The 16,002-nt window shown below is 43.1% G+C and overlaps 1 protein-coding gene and 1 long non-coding RNA gene across 5 annotated transcripts in view; one reads left to right on the top strand and one right to left on the bottom strand.

The window, feature by feature from the left end:
- The window catches only part of LOC310706086, a 1,025,148-nt gene that overhangs the window by 369,589 nt on the left and 639,557 nt on the right, over nt 1-16,002 (top strand). The window lies entirely within an intron of this gene.
- TDRD3 (tudor domain containing 3) overlaps nt 7,055-16,002 on the bottom strand; it is a 64,942-nt gene continuing 55,994 nt past the window's right edge. For all 4 annotated transcript variants that reach the window (XM_083501178.1, XM_083501179.1, XM_083501180.1 and 1 more), the window contains 2 exons: nt 10,910-11,035; nt 7,055-7,277 (listed from right to left, as the gene is read on the bottom strand). In XM_083501178.1, the coding sequence (XP_083357304.1) occupies nt 10,916-11,035 (120 nt within the window). In that variant the 3' untranslated portion in view covers nt 7,055-7,277; nt 10,910-10,915. The remainder of the gene's footprint in view (nt 7,278-10,909; nt 11,036-16,002) is intronic.

The raw sequence follows: 16,002 nt of genomic DNA, 5'->3' as shown, positions 1-16,002 counted from the left end.
GTTCCCTTCCCATGCATCTCGGCTTGCTTGCAAAAATGTTCCCTCCCACCCCTAAATAGCTACTGCGATAGCCTATACTCACCATCCCATTAGCCATTGTCTCCATACCACCATCACCAGTAGCAATTCCATGGTGAAATCTACACACATAAAAAAAACACTGAGAAAATGTTTTTTTAAAAAACATTTCGAAAAATATATTAAAATTGCCATAGTTCACCATCGCTATCTGGTGTCACATTTGTATATTGCACTTTACAAGTCACTTAAAACATTTTATTTGCAGCTGTATAGTTGAGCCCCATGTCTTCCTGTAAAGCAGGGAGAGGGATTCTGTTGCCCTCCAGATGATCAAGTCCCAGCAACCCCAACCATGGCCAACAGGCAGGAATGATGGGAGGTGTAGTCCTACAAAATTTGGATGATCACAGCTTCCCCAATGCCGTTGTAAATGCTAGCAATTTGCAAAATTCCATGCTTTTTTTCAGCGTTCAGTTCCATATATTGGCTACACTCACATACTGCTAATTTGTAAAGAGGAAGAAACAAAATAAATGGCACTGTTGTTGAAGAGTAAACCCCTTTACAACTAAGGTACATATTTTCATTAGCTCTGAAGATGGCTCAAGCACTTGCTTACAATGTAGATGAAACGCTATGAACCTTCTTAGGCACAGGAGACAATTTGTGGAAGCAGCAACATGACTAACCACCACAATCAGATCTTTGGTCATGGAATTAGACTTTCCTACCCCATCCTCCATAGTGAAGGCCCTGCACCGCCTGACCCCCCCCCCCATGTGAAAGATGGAATGAGGGGAGTGTCCATGGGCACCACTTTGGCACTGCTCTTCAAAAGCCATGTCCCCACCCCGACTTCTGCTATTGAGGAGGGACACGCTGCGAGGGCTCACCCGTCACAGCACAGAGGTGTTCTTTTATGCAATAAACAGCAGAGCCAGGGACTACACCTGGAGACTGGCACCAGGAGGGGCAGCCCTCTGGTCAAAGTTCCACCAGGCCCAAGCAGAAAGTTGAGGGTGGAGTGGGGGAGGAGCTGGCCCCCCCGCCAGAGCAGAGGCCACAAGAGGCCTCAGACAGGCAGCCAATGCCCGGAGCAGCACATCAACTTCACCTGCACCTGCAGAGAGTGGAGACTTTGTCTGAGATCCTTGTGATTCCTTCATTGCAAGGAGTTGGACTAGATGCCCCTTGGGGTTCCTTCCAACTCTATGGTTCTATTACTCTATGATGGCTTCAGCTGGAGAGTGAAATCTGCAGAAATTGTGGACCACCCTTGGGCAAGAGGAAATGTCTTCCATTTATGGTAGGATCCCCTTTAAATCAGCCCAATGAAAGCAGCAGCACTTCACACCATGCACATAGGAGAGTCTTGCTGGATCATGACCTTTATTTTGTTCTTCGCGCATAATTTACTTTAAGTACATAACATTTTGTAAATGCACACTTCTGGATCTTTTGAAAATATGAACTTAGCAACCTACACAGAAAGTAGGTGGCATTCATCTTACTAATTGGGATGTCAAAGACCATTGGTTTTGATTAAATCTCTACACTTCACATTATGTAAATGATTCACAGCTCAGAAAAATAAATGCAGAGTTACCGGTGGCAGCAGCAGGAAAGCAGGCAAAACCAGCAAACACATTAGGGGCTGCCTGGTTCTTTAATTTACGTACTTTACTTATACTTGAGTCTTTGCGTAACAGCATTTAGTTCTTCTTGGTTTCACGGGAGTTTGCATTTAGCTAAATCTCTTCAAGATGCATCACACAGAGCTGTTGTGTTATTAAGACTTAATCTCCTTCTTCTGAATTTAATCAGTTAAATTTAGTCTAATTACTCTGTGCTTACCTCCCACAAAGTCATACCTCAAAACCACACAAAATGCATCATCTTGAAATAATTAAAGTATGTTGTCCCAAAATCTGCAATAGTGTCAAACTAAGAATACATTAATACATGGAGTTCAAATGCCGCTGGCAGCCTGACTGACCTAACAGATCTATGAATGAGAGACTTGAAAACGAACTTGGTACACTGGAAGGTTATAGGAATTGAGTATTTGGAAGTGAACAAATGGCAAAGACCACTGTAAGGCAAGCAAAGTTTAATCCATTGTATCCATCTTATACCATAGACCTTGATACAATGATTGAAAGCTGGAAGAGCAAAGGGGATAGGGAGAACTATTTGTGGTGATATGGGAGAATGACCTCCCCCTCCTCAGTCCTCATGTACATAAACGTGTCAATATGTCTTCACAAAGCACTACATCACACACACAACCCCTGAAAACCCAGGCCATTTCTGGCACCTTTTTCTAGAAAAATAGCACTGAGTATGCCTCTGTTTACCCAGACTGTCTACTGAATAGGATGTGCCGGTTATGTAGATTGCACACAATGTCACCTGTTTGTAACTTGCAGAAACCCATTGGAATGTCAATGCCAGGTGTAAACTTTGTCTGGAAAGGTATAAGGCTTGTAAATTCCAAATGCTTTGATTGACACAGGCAATTTTGACCTACCTCACCTGCTGTAACCCCTCCCAATTTTGGGATGTCTCTTTGACATTTGCCTACGCTTCACTGACACTTGTGGGGTGGGATTTTTTTACTGTTTTGCGCCAAATGTAAGACTCAAAAGGCAAACCCCCTTTGTCTCAGGGTTCTCCTTTCTTTGCTTTTAGAGAGGTTGAATCTTTGTCACGACAAATAAACAATCAAAGGCTGAGCAGCCCACTGTGCTTTTGGACTTTTGCCTGGTTGTGTTCTCTTTATTTTTTACTCTGACCCAGGAATCTAGCTTTTGTGAAGTGCCTCAGGTAAGGGGTTCAGCCCTAAAGCGAGCACCAAAGGAGAAATACCTGGTACCCCCTTGGAGCATCCATGCCCATGGGGCAACTTTATAGTGTTCTATTTGAAGCATACACGAAAAATATTTTTTCATTCTCTTATCAAAGTTTCCCAAGAAAATACAGCCATCATGAAATAAGAGATTCTCTTTTGGATTAGCACAATAGCACTTTTATCTCCTTCCCTAAATGTACTTATCTTGCATTAAGCGACTGTAACTTTTTTCTTTCTTATTTGCTGTCTGTTATGTGACGTGTTTTATGCCATTATTCCAGACTAAATAGAATTTTTCGAAACGAAAGAAAACAGTTCTCATAATGGAAGCAATAAACAGTTATGTAGCTTGAGGTTGTGGATTGGAAATGACGACCTTTGACATTAATGGTGAAATCTTTAACAACGGTGCCTGGGAGGTGAACTTTCTGATAGCCTCCATACTGAGACTGTCGTGATTGAAACATGGGGCTTGTCCACACTTGCACTTTCTCTACTGCTTTCCCCTGGGAAAGCACTGAATCAGAACGAATGGCAATCGGATTGTCCACGGAGCGCTATTTGTTCAAGTTTAGCACTAAAGAGCAGGTTTTCCAGGGGGAAGTGTCAGAGCTAAGGCAAAGCTGCTTGGACCCATGCTTTCTAGGGACAGGCAAAGTGGAAGTGCAGATGATCCCATAGTTGTTAGCTTGTTGCTTCTCACTATGCCTCATCTAAGACAAGGTCACCAAGGTTTGCTTGAATCTAACTTTCAACAGCCCCAGCTACCTTGACCAATGTGCAATAACATGTGGTGGTCCCCCATTCCTGAGATAAATAGTCTCTTTTAACTAATTTCTTGATGTCTTGTTGCTTCTGCAACAACAGGCAGATAAAGTTAAACCATTGTACTGCACCTTAAATTCCAGCAGAAATAACTCCTCAACAGTCATGTCTCAATAGATGGCAGTACAATCCTATGCATGTCTATTCAGAAAAACAACTCACATTTAGTTTAAAGCGCTAACGGCTATGTGTATAGAATCAGGGGCGTAGCACCCCCAGCCTCAGCAGCTTCCTCGCGGGGGGGGGGGCACCTGATCTCACCCCCTCCCAAAAATGTGCCTGAGGCTGCAGCCCCCTCAGCCCCCCCATGCCTCTGTATAGAATACAGTGGTACCCCGCAAGACGAACGCCTCGCGAGACGAAAAACTCGCAAAACGAAAGGTTTTTTCGTTTTCGAGTTGCCTCGCAAGACGAATTTCCCTATGGGCTTGCTTCGCAAAACGAAGCTTGCCCCGGGGACAGCGGGTCTTCTCTTTTGAAGCAAGGGGCTGCGGGGAGATAGCGATCTCCCTGCAGCCCCTTGCTGCAAAAGACGTCCGGGGGAAGCGGGGAAGAAGCGCTTTGCTTCCCCGCTTCCCCCGGACGTCTTTTGCAGCAAGGGGCTGGGGGGAGATAGCGATCTCCCTGCAGCCCCTTGCTTCAGAAGAGGTCCGGGGGAAGCGGGGAAGAAGCGCTTCGCTTCCCCGCTTCCCCCGGACGTCTTTTGCAGCAAGGGGCTGCGGGGAGATCGCTTCTCCCGGTGCTCCGAAGCCGGGCGGGGGGCAGGGGACACCTCCCGCCGCCGCAGGGACACCTTTTGAAGGCAGGCGGGGGGGAGCAAAGACTTTCGCCCCCCGCCCGCCTTCAGAAGAGGTCCAGGACCTCTTCTGAAGGCTGGCGGGGGGCAAAAGTCTTTGTCCCCCCTGCCTGCCTTCCCAGGGGCTTTTAAATCGCCCCGGACAGCGGAGAAGTCCTCTGCTGTCCGGGGCGATTTTAAAATGCCGCCCGCCAGCATTTTAAGATCGCCCGGACAGCGGAGAAGTCGTCCGCTGTCCCGGGGTTTTTTAAAATGCTGGGGGTGGGAAGAAAAGCCCTTGTGTCCCCCCCCCCAGCCTTCAGAAGAGGTCCGGGGACAGACTGTCCCCGGACCTGGTCTGAAGGCGGTTTCCCTAGGAACGCATTAATTGATTTTCAATGCATTCCTATGGGAAACCGTGCATCGCAAGATGAAAAAACCGCAAGACGAAGAGACTTGCGGAACGAATTAATTTCGTCTTGCGAGGCACCACTGTACATACAAATTTGCATGATTCGAAGCCTAAGAGTGACCTCAGTTTATGAACAAATTTGGTGACAATCTACCTTTTCCTAGCTAGATATATTATGAAATATAAACTCTTGTATGACAGTTTTTCTTGCTATGTATATAATACAATTACATGACATATGTGTACAGTATCTCAGCCTTTGTTGTACTTTGAAAAAAGGATAATGTGCTGCATTTTTTAATGTTGGAATACAATCTAAATGCACCAAAGTAGCATTTTTTAAAAAGTGGCCCAAGGGAATATCTAAAAGCAGGAGAACACTGAAATCCATTGACTTTTGCACATAAGAGCAATAATTCCTTTTTAATCCCCTTAAGGGAGCCGGGGAGTGGGGCTGTTTCTTGTCCAGACGCCCAACTCAAGGGCTGAAGGGCGGTGGGTCATATGCAGTGCATGTCATACGGTGAACCTGCCCCTGGTCAAGCCCTTCCATCCATCAACCAGCAGGCAGTTGATTTAAGGCACACACCCAATGCCTACACCAAACCTGTTTACATCTGTAATCAATCAGATATCCTAAATTGGGCAAACTTTCAGAGAACAGGATTGCATGCTGGTGGAACAATACACCTTTGCCATGCACATTTGGCACAAAGACTGAGCTGCCATCTCATTGTCTCCCAAAGCAGCAGCCTAGTAGCCCATGAGTCTGTGATCAGAGTGATTCACATGCTTAGACCGTTGAGGGAAATTGAATGAGAGCATGGGAAAAGAGTGTTTCAGTGGTTATCATGCCATCTCGGGATCCCAATGTGTGTTAAAGAAGCGCTTATGGCTCAATTCAGGAAGCAGCACTGTCAAACTATTGTTCCATCCACATCCGCATTGCCTGGCAGCACCTCTCCGGGGGGTTTGAAGAAGTCTTTCTCAATCATCCCTGGAGATTGAGCCTGGTACCATCTGCATATAAAGCATCAGCTGTAACACTGATATGCAACACTTAGAATGTGATCTGTAGTGTTTTTAGAAGTACAATTGCAAAGCATAATACATATTTCATATGTGCTTCAAGTGGTTTAGAACTTCTGTGCTACTTTGTATTACGAGTTTCACAAATCTAATTTTAGTTCTCTCCATGCCTTGACTGCAGAAGTCACAGCAAGACAATCCAGGCTGTGTTGTGGAAAAGCAGCATTATGAGTCAGAATGAAAGGCCTATTGAGTCTCTAATCTCATCTGCAGTAGTAAACCTTTGGCTCCGTCCCCTAGCTCCTGTGCACTACTGCATGTGAGCCTGTAACTAAACCTAACCACAAGCAATTGAAACATTTAAAATTTTATTCCCGGTTTACCCCTGCCTCATCTCCCTCCCCTGTGTAGACTGTGAGCTCCTTTTGTCCTTTAAAATAGTGTTCTATGTTGGGTTGCCAGTGCAATGAAATTGATTTTTAGCACAGGAAGGTGTCTCCAATTGGGTGGGGATTTTTTTTTAAGTATTTGATTGTCCAGTAGAGGCAGGTGTTGTTAATTGGACTTCTGAGTAGGAGGGTATGGCTGGCCTTCCCCAGTTATTATAAATATCCTTAGTAAAACTACATGACACACTTTTTAGACTGCTGCTTCCTGGACCTGCTTTGTGATGCACTTCAAACCCTACCTCCTAGACTTGCTGTTTGGCTTTCTTTGGAAGACTACCTGTCTGCTAAACACTTCATATGCCATCTCTTTGTGGTACTTTTGTGACAGCCAGGTCATGTGACCAAGCTGAAGAGGTGTAAGAACCAGCCTAAGTCTTTCCTCCCTGGTCATTTTACACCCTGGTCATTTTCAACCCAGCCAGCTGAGCCCTGGCTGAGCTCGGGAGAGTAAATAACTCTGGTGTAGCTTCAGCTGAACAGGGTTGGGAATTTAACACCAGCTGGGTCTGCCTGAGCTCAGGCATCCTAAACTGCTCATCTTGCCATAGGATTGCCTAATAAATGTACCACCACAGAAAATAATGTCCTCTTCAGGTGCTAAAATATGAGGAATTAGGATTGCACTCAATGATAATCTGTGCAATAAAAATGGTTGATTCCAGCCAAGTAAAAAAAAAGACACAAAGCAAGGACAGGGTAGATCATGGTGGCTTTTATTGATGGCAATATTAACAATGGTTTTATTTCATATGTAAAAAGTTTAGCTTCATGGAACTTAAAAAAATGTCTCTGTTGAATACATCCTATACGTACTCCCTGCTTGTACCAGCCTTCTTTATCAAGTGCCATCCATGAGGCAAAGTGAGACGTCTGGAGCACCAAGGAGACACTGAGAACTTTTGCCACAACAAATACCTGAAATGCGGAGGAGAGGAAAAAGGTAACATGGAGATCTCATTGTCATTTTCACTCCATCTCCCATTGTTAATCAACAAAATTAGCAGATGTTGTATAAAAACAGGCTTCAAAAAAGTGCAATTTTGTCTCAAATAACTTTTATTTTTTGAGGTAAAGCTGTTTTGACATTATGAGGTAAGACACACTGTTGATGGATTTTAAAGCACTTTTTAGGAGAAAAGAAAGAACCCAATAGTAGGTTAGGTATTAACTTAATGAGTGTTCCTCATTAAGTTCAGCAGCCAGGTTGCTCACTGGGGCAAGACAATCTGAGCATATTACACTGATCCTGGTCCAACTGCACTGATTACCAATTAGTTTCCAGGCCCAATTCAAAGTGCTGGTTTTGACCTATAAAGCCTTAAGGACCACAATACCTCAAGGACCGCCTCTTTCCATATGAACCTACCCAGACGCTGAGATCATCTTCCGAGGCCCTTCTTCATGTGCCTCCTCCTCGAGGTCTGGAGGGTTTTGTGGGGGAGGAGGGTTGTTCTTTTTTTATTTTGATTATGTATTCTGTGTTTTTATATCGTGATTTTATCCTGTGAACTGCCCTGAGACCTGGGGGTATAGGGCAGTATACTAATTTAATTAATAAATAAAGAATGCAAAAATCACCACCCACATTCATGTTAGCAATGAACTCCAAAACGGAGAAGTGGGTCCACAAGTTTGTAGTTTGTGTTTTTCCAGCTCAGGACCATCCCAGGTGCTTCTGATATTGACAGAAGCCCATGTTGCCCGGCTGCCATACTTAGCATCCCAGTAAAGCCGGGCATGTGAAGGGGGCAACTGCTGTCCCTAAGCAGCCAAACAGGCTACAGCTCTGAAGAAGAAACATGTCAGGAAAGAAAACACATCAAATAGTGTAATTTCTGTACACTAAATATGAAATATAGAAAAAGAGAAGGGCAGTTTATAACCTTGGAAGATAAATAGATACAAAGGGGACCCACAAGAAAATGTTGCCATATGGATTGCTCCTGTTAAGTCCAAGTTCCAAGCCAGCCATGTCCTGTTTGTGGATATCCCACACTTCTGCTCCCTCCCGCCCCTTGTTTCCTCCCCCAGCCTCAAAAGCCGCTTGGCATTCTGTGCTCTTTGGGCAAGGGCTGTGGCTGCGTGTTTCTCCATTGGTGGGAGCTTCTGGCTGAGAACATGTGACGCCATTGTCCAAAGAGCTCCACTGGCTGCCCATCTGCCACCAAGACAGGCTCCAGGTTCCTGCACACCTCAGGGATCGCCTGATATTCCAGCTCTAGCACTGAGATCATTTTGCGTCTTTGGTCGTTCCCTGAGTTGGTGAGACTCGTTTGACAACAAGAAGAAATCAAGCCTTTAGCCATCGGCCCAATCCTGTGGAACAGCCTGCCTTTTTAAAATTTACTGGGAAATCTTCTATCATCACCACTGGAGCTAGTGGGAAATTTACTGGTATCAACTTTCCTTTATATTTCACCCATATCTCAATGATGTTTCTTAATAAGGGATTTTCAATATTCTGCCACCGTTGCCTATTTGGTTTGATGAAAAATGTATTCACTAACTTCTTCCTCATTTCCTGTGTACCACTCTCTAACTCTCCTTGTTCTGTTATCTCGTCTATGATATATCTTAACCCATTTGCTATATAATATAACTATGTTGGGAAGACCCAGTCCACCTACTTTCTGGGGTTTATACCCCATCTTCTTTTATTAATTCTGGGTTTCTTATCCCCGTTACAGATTTATTAATCATACGTTGCTAACCCTTTATCTCTGTCTCCATTATCTTAATTGGTAACATTATAAATAAAAAATATTATTCTAGACAAAATTTTAATTTTAATTATCACTATTCTTCCAACCCATGAAAGACTAATTTTCTAATATTCCTTCAGCTTTTCCTTAATTTCAGTCTTTAAGTTGTTAAAATTCTCTTGTTCTAAATTTTCTACGTTTCTTGTTATATTTATTCCCAAATACTTTATTACATTTCTTAATTTTATATCTATTTTATTTTCCTTCAAAAAAATGTTTTTCATCTTCACCATAATTAAATATCATCATCTCTGATTTGGACCAATTAATTCACAACCCTGTTATTTCTACAATTTTTTCCCAAATGTGCTTCTATAACTTGCATATTTTCCAATGGATTTTCAATTGTTAGCAAGGTGTCATCTGCAAATAAGCTTATCTTCTCCTTTCCTTTACTGCTTATTCCTTTCATATTTCCATCTTCTCTAATTACATTGGCCAGAGTTTCAATGACCGATACAAATAAGATTGGGAAAAGGGGGCATCTTTGCCTTGTACCTCAGGCTAGTGTTATTTGTTCTGCTATACTATTGTTCTCCATAACATATGCCTTGTTCCTCAAGTCTAAGTCTAATCCTTCAAATCATTCTCCAAATCCTAAATTTTCTATAATCATTTTTAACATTGGTCATTCTACACAGTCCTATTAAACTAGACATCTGTCTTCCTGCTATAAAGCCACATTGGTTTTTATTTATACATGAAAGTATTCATCCTTTTTGTCATTATAGTTATCAATATTTTAGCATCTTGATTTACTAGGGAAATTGGCCTATACGATTCCGGGTCTTTCAAATCTTTTCCTGGTTTTGGAATTAAGATAATTATTGATTGTTCCCACAATGGTGGGCTCCTCTCACCCTCTATTATTGAATTATATAATACTTTTAATTTAGGAAACAGTATTTTTTAAAAATACCTTGTAATATTCTGTTCCCATACTCCTGGAGTTTCCCTCCTTTTAGTTTCCCTATAATTTCTGCTGTGATATATTTTCATGATACAGAGATATATAAATAAATAAATAAATAAATAAACTGTAACCAATCAACACTAGCATAGATTTATACTGTTAATTAATATAAAGTCCTAAACCAATCAATTCCATGGTTGCCACGTACTGGCTTTAGTCACGTTTTTTTATCCACAGACCCAGTGGTGGGTAATGTTTTTGGCAAGTATTTCTCAAATCAAGTATCTCACCATTCACGGTATATTGAGCCGCTTTGTGGTTTGGTTTTTAGCATCTACTGAACAGAGAGGAATCCAGGCATGACCATGCTTTGCCTGTGCCTTCACTGTACACCTTTAGGCGCCAGGCAAAAACCTTCCTTTTCAACCAGGCCTTTGCCTGACTTGATCTACATCCTATACCCTTTTTTAAAATGCTGGCTCTTTTGAGGGTTTTTATTGGGTTGCTGGTTTTGTTTTGATTTTATGTATTTGATATTTTATGTGAACCACCCTGAGACCTTTGGGTACAGGACGGTATAGAGAAAAACAAACAAAAAACAAAATGCTTTAGGCAGGTCCACCACATTTGCCTCAGATACCCATTCCTTTTCAGAGGTTATCTTCGTGACTAGTAATTTTTAGCTGACTCAAAACAGTAGCCCCATCAGTGCAAATTTCTAGACAGCCCCGCAGCATCAGCTAAGTTCCAACAGAACGTCCGTGAGTTATTCTCTTATTCTAGGAAGTGATAAATGTTTGCAAAACCAAACATTAAAAGGTTTTGTGCACTACCCCCCCCCCTCGCCCTGCATGACCATCATCAGTATTTACCCATTATCAGTTCCTAGCTCTTGGAGGTTGATAAAACTGTTGAGTAGGCCGTGTTGACCGCCGGGGCTGTCCATCACCACCTCTTCGGAATTCTAAAGTTTGTTCATAAGCCAATTCTTCCTCTTCCTGCAGGTAAACAACATTATTTAAAAGTGTACACTGACAGAATTATACAGAGAGAAGTTCCCTTTCTAGGCAAAAAGATCTTTAGCTAAAATGGCCCTTACAAGAATGGCTGGGCCAGATCACACTCATGTTTTCTTTCCCCCCAAAAGTCTACACAAACTAATATGCAAAAAAGGGCCAGAAAAGTGACTAGTGGGACTTTTAATGATTAAAAACATGGCATTGGAGTGTGCAAGATCCAACACAGAAGCATCAAAGATGAAATGAAAACGTGAAACAGAAAAATGTTACTACTCTTTCTGTAGGAACCCTATCTGTGAGATAATGTCTGTAATGAATAAATAGACAAGCTCTGAAAACTATAGTTATATGTATGTCCCACACTACTTTGAGGTTGGCTCAGAGTGATTAGCTAGCATGGTGCACAAGTTAATGACACATTGGAACTGGGGAGACCTAGCATTGAAACTCCTTCTGTGAGCTCAGATCAGTCACACATTCTTACTCTAGCCTACCTCACAGAGTTGTGAAAATAAATGGAGTGCGGACAGGGGGCAACCATATACTGTATGTCGCTTTCAGATCTTTGGAGGAAAGGTGGAACACACATAAAGGTGGAACACACATAAACAAAATCATAAAATCATAGAATTGTAAAGTTGAAAGGGACTTGAGGGTCATCTAGTTCAACCCCCTGAAAAGCAGGAATCTCAACGAAATCATATGTGACAGAAGGCCATTCAACAGCAAGCACTTAAAAAACTAATACTAATTATAGTTTTTTGGCCGTAAATTGTTGCTCCTTACTGAATTGGAAGCTCACCATGACAATCCCCATAATCATGCCCCCAAAATAATCCTAAAATGCAAGCTGTTCTGTTGATGCCTTCATAGATAGATGATAGATACAGAGATACTGTAGAATGTAGATGATAGATAGATACAGTGCTTTTGGGGGGGGGGTCACAGAGGTCGCATAACCCTAAACATTTTGTGAATCTAAGTCTGGCCTCATTGAGGGGCAGTATTTCAATATGAGTAGGAAAATGAGAGTACCCCTAAACATTTTTTTAGATTTTTTGGATAGATGATAGATAGATAGATAGATGATAGATAGATAGATAGATGATAGATAGATAGATAGATAGATAGATAGATAGATAGATGAATGATAGATAGATATAGATAGATTAGATTAGATAGACAAATAGATAGATAGAGATAAGAACACACAAGAGTTCATAGCATTTGTATGTACTATTTATGAGGCTCACAATGACTGCAACCCTATGTAGTTTCTGGAGGAAATTCCATTGAACACTTGGGTGCTTACTGCTCACTGCAAGTGTAAAACACTGGCTTGCAAGACACACTAAGCCTTGCCTTAGCGAGACCATGCAAGCATGTGGGTTCCCAAAGAAGATAAATTCTGCAGGGATTAGCTGCTCTACAGACTTCTAGTTGTCAACTCCCTGCTGCAGCCAGTTCCAGCAGGGAGAAAGATATGGTGCTGACAGCACAGCCTCCTCGACAAGCCCTGCTGGGATCAGCTGCACGGAGTTCCTGACTGCACAAAGCAGGACTTGCTGTAAGTGCCAATCAGCTAAAGGTCACAGTGACCTCAGGAGATTGACACAAAATGGGGATGGGAGTTGGTGGAGCTCAGGATGTGGTCTCCTGGTTGGATCTTGTTTCCCCACCTGTAACATAGACTGTATATTAGATTGAAGTAGTCAATTGAAGTCTGGCCCAGAATACCGTTTGTGTTTCTTTTTCACAATCTGTGCAAATTTCTCACTCCAGCTACACTAGGTGGAGGTTAAGATTGTAAGGGGAAAGAGGAGCAGTAGGCATTTCTATCAGTGCTTTTTTGTACAAACTCACATGTTTTGCTATGACATTAGAGACACCTCTTGTTCACATCATTTATAGAAAGAACTAGCAGGGATAAATGGAACAAGGATTGAACAGCGGGGGGGGGGGGGGGGATAGGAACACCTGGCCCTATTTTTATTTCAAAGCCAGTTCAGTTCTCCTAGTGTAAAGGAAAAAACCAAAACATATTAAGTAGAAGATTTCTCACCTTTAAACTTCTGATACCCTTTTAAAGTGTCAGCAGCTCTTTCAACAGATGTTACATATAACAACTGCAATAGCTATCACCACTGAGCATGAATTTAAATTTAAACTTGAATTTTTGGCCTCCCATCTGCTTCCCCACCTCTTATTTTAAATTATAGTACAACCTCCTGTCAGAAAGATTAAAGGCAAAGAAAAGAGGAGGAAATGAGTAAGTGACCTAAAAAGCTAGCTCATAGTTGCTAGAATAAGACTTCCCATTATTCTAAATGCAGGTTAAAAGGCAGCTCTATCCTTTTCTTGCTGTGTATGTTTTAGTCTACACTTTTTCCAGGTGGCTCAAACCTTTTGGTTATGTTTGGGCCAGGGGTGTGGAACTGCATTTGGCCTGTGGGAGAGCACCCTGGCATCCCTCTGCAGCAGCGCAAACTGGGATACAAAGGAAAAGCCAAGCAGGCTTGAGGCTCAAGTCCTGGTTTGGCAAGGCATAGCTGTGTTATGAATTCCCTATGGGGACTCTCTAAGGAAGCTGATGCTGGTGCCTTTGCTCTCACTGCAAGGCTGAGAGCAAGCCTGCATTGCCAATAAGCCCTCAGGTGCACACGATATGGCTCACAACTGTGAGCTAACAGCAATGTCCCTACCTGTCCCACATCTGACATCACATATGATGGGAGGTGTTGGGTAGGTTTCATGGAACTGGTTAGCAGACCTAATTAGGCCCACAACCCAGAGGGTCCCCAGCCCTGGCATAGGTGTTGCCCTACACCTCACTTCAGATATTTGAAAGGGAATTGCACGTGCTACACTCTCAGATAAGGTTAACAGGAGACTTTGGGACCATGCTAAATCAAGTGGGGGTTGGCAGAGGAGCTGGTCTGCAGTCATACCTAATTTCTGACCAACATAGTACTGTTATTGAAGCTGTTTATGACCGGATGTGCTTCAAATAAAGTAGCCCCAAGTGAACTTGTCAAATGCCCTCTTGGCATCCACCAAAACCATCAGCAGCAAAAGTGTATTCTCCACAGTTGCTATTAAGCCATGTGAATGCTTTGCTAAGACAATGGTTAAGAATGAGCTTAGGACATAGATTTCAGCCTGCCTTTGTAAATCAGATCAGACACTAGCTTGAGCCGAAAAACTTGGTTTCCTCACATCGGAATGACTGGGGCATGTCTCTTGTATCTTGCCTAAGACTCTGAAGAACCTTTTCCCAAAGCTACGTTGTCCAGTGAAGCAGATAGGTTTCTGGCACAGTGGCAGCTAGACCATTTTGTGGCACATACCATGTCCATCTAGCGAGTGAGAAGTTTCTTACCACACTGACCAGCAAAGTACTATGCCAGTTCACAGCTACATTTTTGGGGCTCTCATTGCAGATGAAAAGAGGAAGCTCATACTGGAATAGGCTGTTCTAAGAAGAGGGCCATAATTGCCTGGGTCATTATGGCCATGGCCTCCCACAACTGGCTTGTTCGTGGCAGATTAGCTCAAATTCAAAAGGTGTAGACTTTGAGGAAGCACAGTCAGTCTTTCTGTAGGAGATCACTTGTTCAGTTGTTTTACCAGCACGAATTGAATGGAGAATGCAGATAACTCTGATTAAAAACAAACTTGGGGAGTGAATAGGTGGAGCTTGATCCTTTTTTGGTCTGCAAGCTTTGCAGCCTCTCAGAGAACTGAGAAGGATTTCTTCTAACTGGGAAAGTTCAGGCTAACAGGGTAAATGCTTACAATTCTTTGTCAGATTGTTTCCATTTCTAATTTAAAACTAAAGGTTGCATTTCACTAGGCTTTTTAAAGCTCAATATGTTTTGCTAAGAGGGACGCGGGTGGCACTGTGGGTTAAACCACAGAACCTAGGACTTGCCGATCAGAAGGTCGGCAGTTCGAATCCCCATGACGGGGTGAGCTCCTGTTGTTCGGTCCCTGCTCCTGCCAACCTAGCAGTTCAAAAGCACGTCCAAAGTGCAAGAAATAAATAGGTACTACTCTGGCAGGAAGGTAAACGGTGTTTCCATGCGCTGCTCTGGTTCACCAGAAGCGGCTTAGTCATGCTGGCCACATGACCCGGAAGCTGTACGCCGGCTCCCTCGGCCAATAAAGCGAGATGAACGCTGCAACCCCAGAGTCGTTCACGACTGGACCTAATGGTCAGGGGTCCCTTTACCTATGTTTTGCTAGTTAACCTACATGTTCAGAAGTAAGTAGCACAGAGCTCAAAGGAGCTTAGCCCCAAGTTAAGTATAGAAACAACTGCAGTTGTGTCGTAATTCTTTTTAGTTTAATGGAATAAAAATCCTAAATAGTTGAAAGGGTGGGGGTGTCAAAAACTGTGGAATTAATACCAGCTGTCAAATAAATCACATGAATGATTCATATACTCATCAATCTATGTAACTGGCAACACAATCACATTAAGATTCTTGCTGTTTAGTCAGAAATAATCCCCAGGGAGCCAGCAGCCAACGGGCCAGAACCAGCCTCCTCAACAGGACCAAACAGGATGTTTTGGACCACTGCTCTCTTGGGATACTGATTGAAACTACTTGGGAAAGGCAAAGGACAAGGGAAGGTATCCAGAGCACCTTCAAGTGATTGTTCCCAATGGTGATTCTGCATCCCTTGCCATTTCTGCCACAAAAGGTGAGGGAAGCGGGGTATGCTGGGAACTACTGGGAACTACTACCTCAAGGTTCCTGGAACACCATGAAGCTGTGGTTCTCAAAGGACCAGCGGCCTCTTCTATTGTGGGGAGGGGGGAACTGGGAGGCCGTGGAGATCTCATTCTGTCTCATTGCTGCCCTGGTGATTGGGAACAGCTGAACAGCCGCACCTACCTTTGTCTTGGCCAAGACTACCACTTGAGTGTGGTCCCTTGCACC

Source organism: Podarcis liolepis, assembly GCF_965112155.1.
Source record: "Podarcis liolepis genome assembly, chromosome: 4".
Classification (NCBI taxonomy): domain Eukaryota; kingdom Metazoa; phylum Chordata; class Lepidosauria; order Squamata; family Lacertidae; genus Podarcis; species Podarcis liolepis.
The sequence above is the reverse complement of the archived record's forward strand: the minus strand, read 5'-3'. Positions and strand labels throughout refer to the sequence as shown.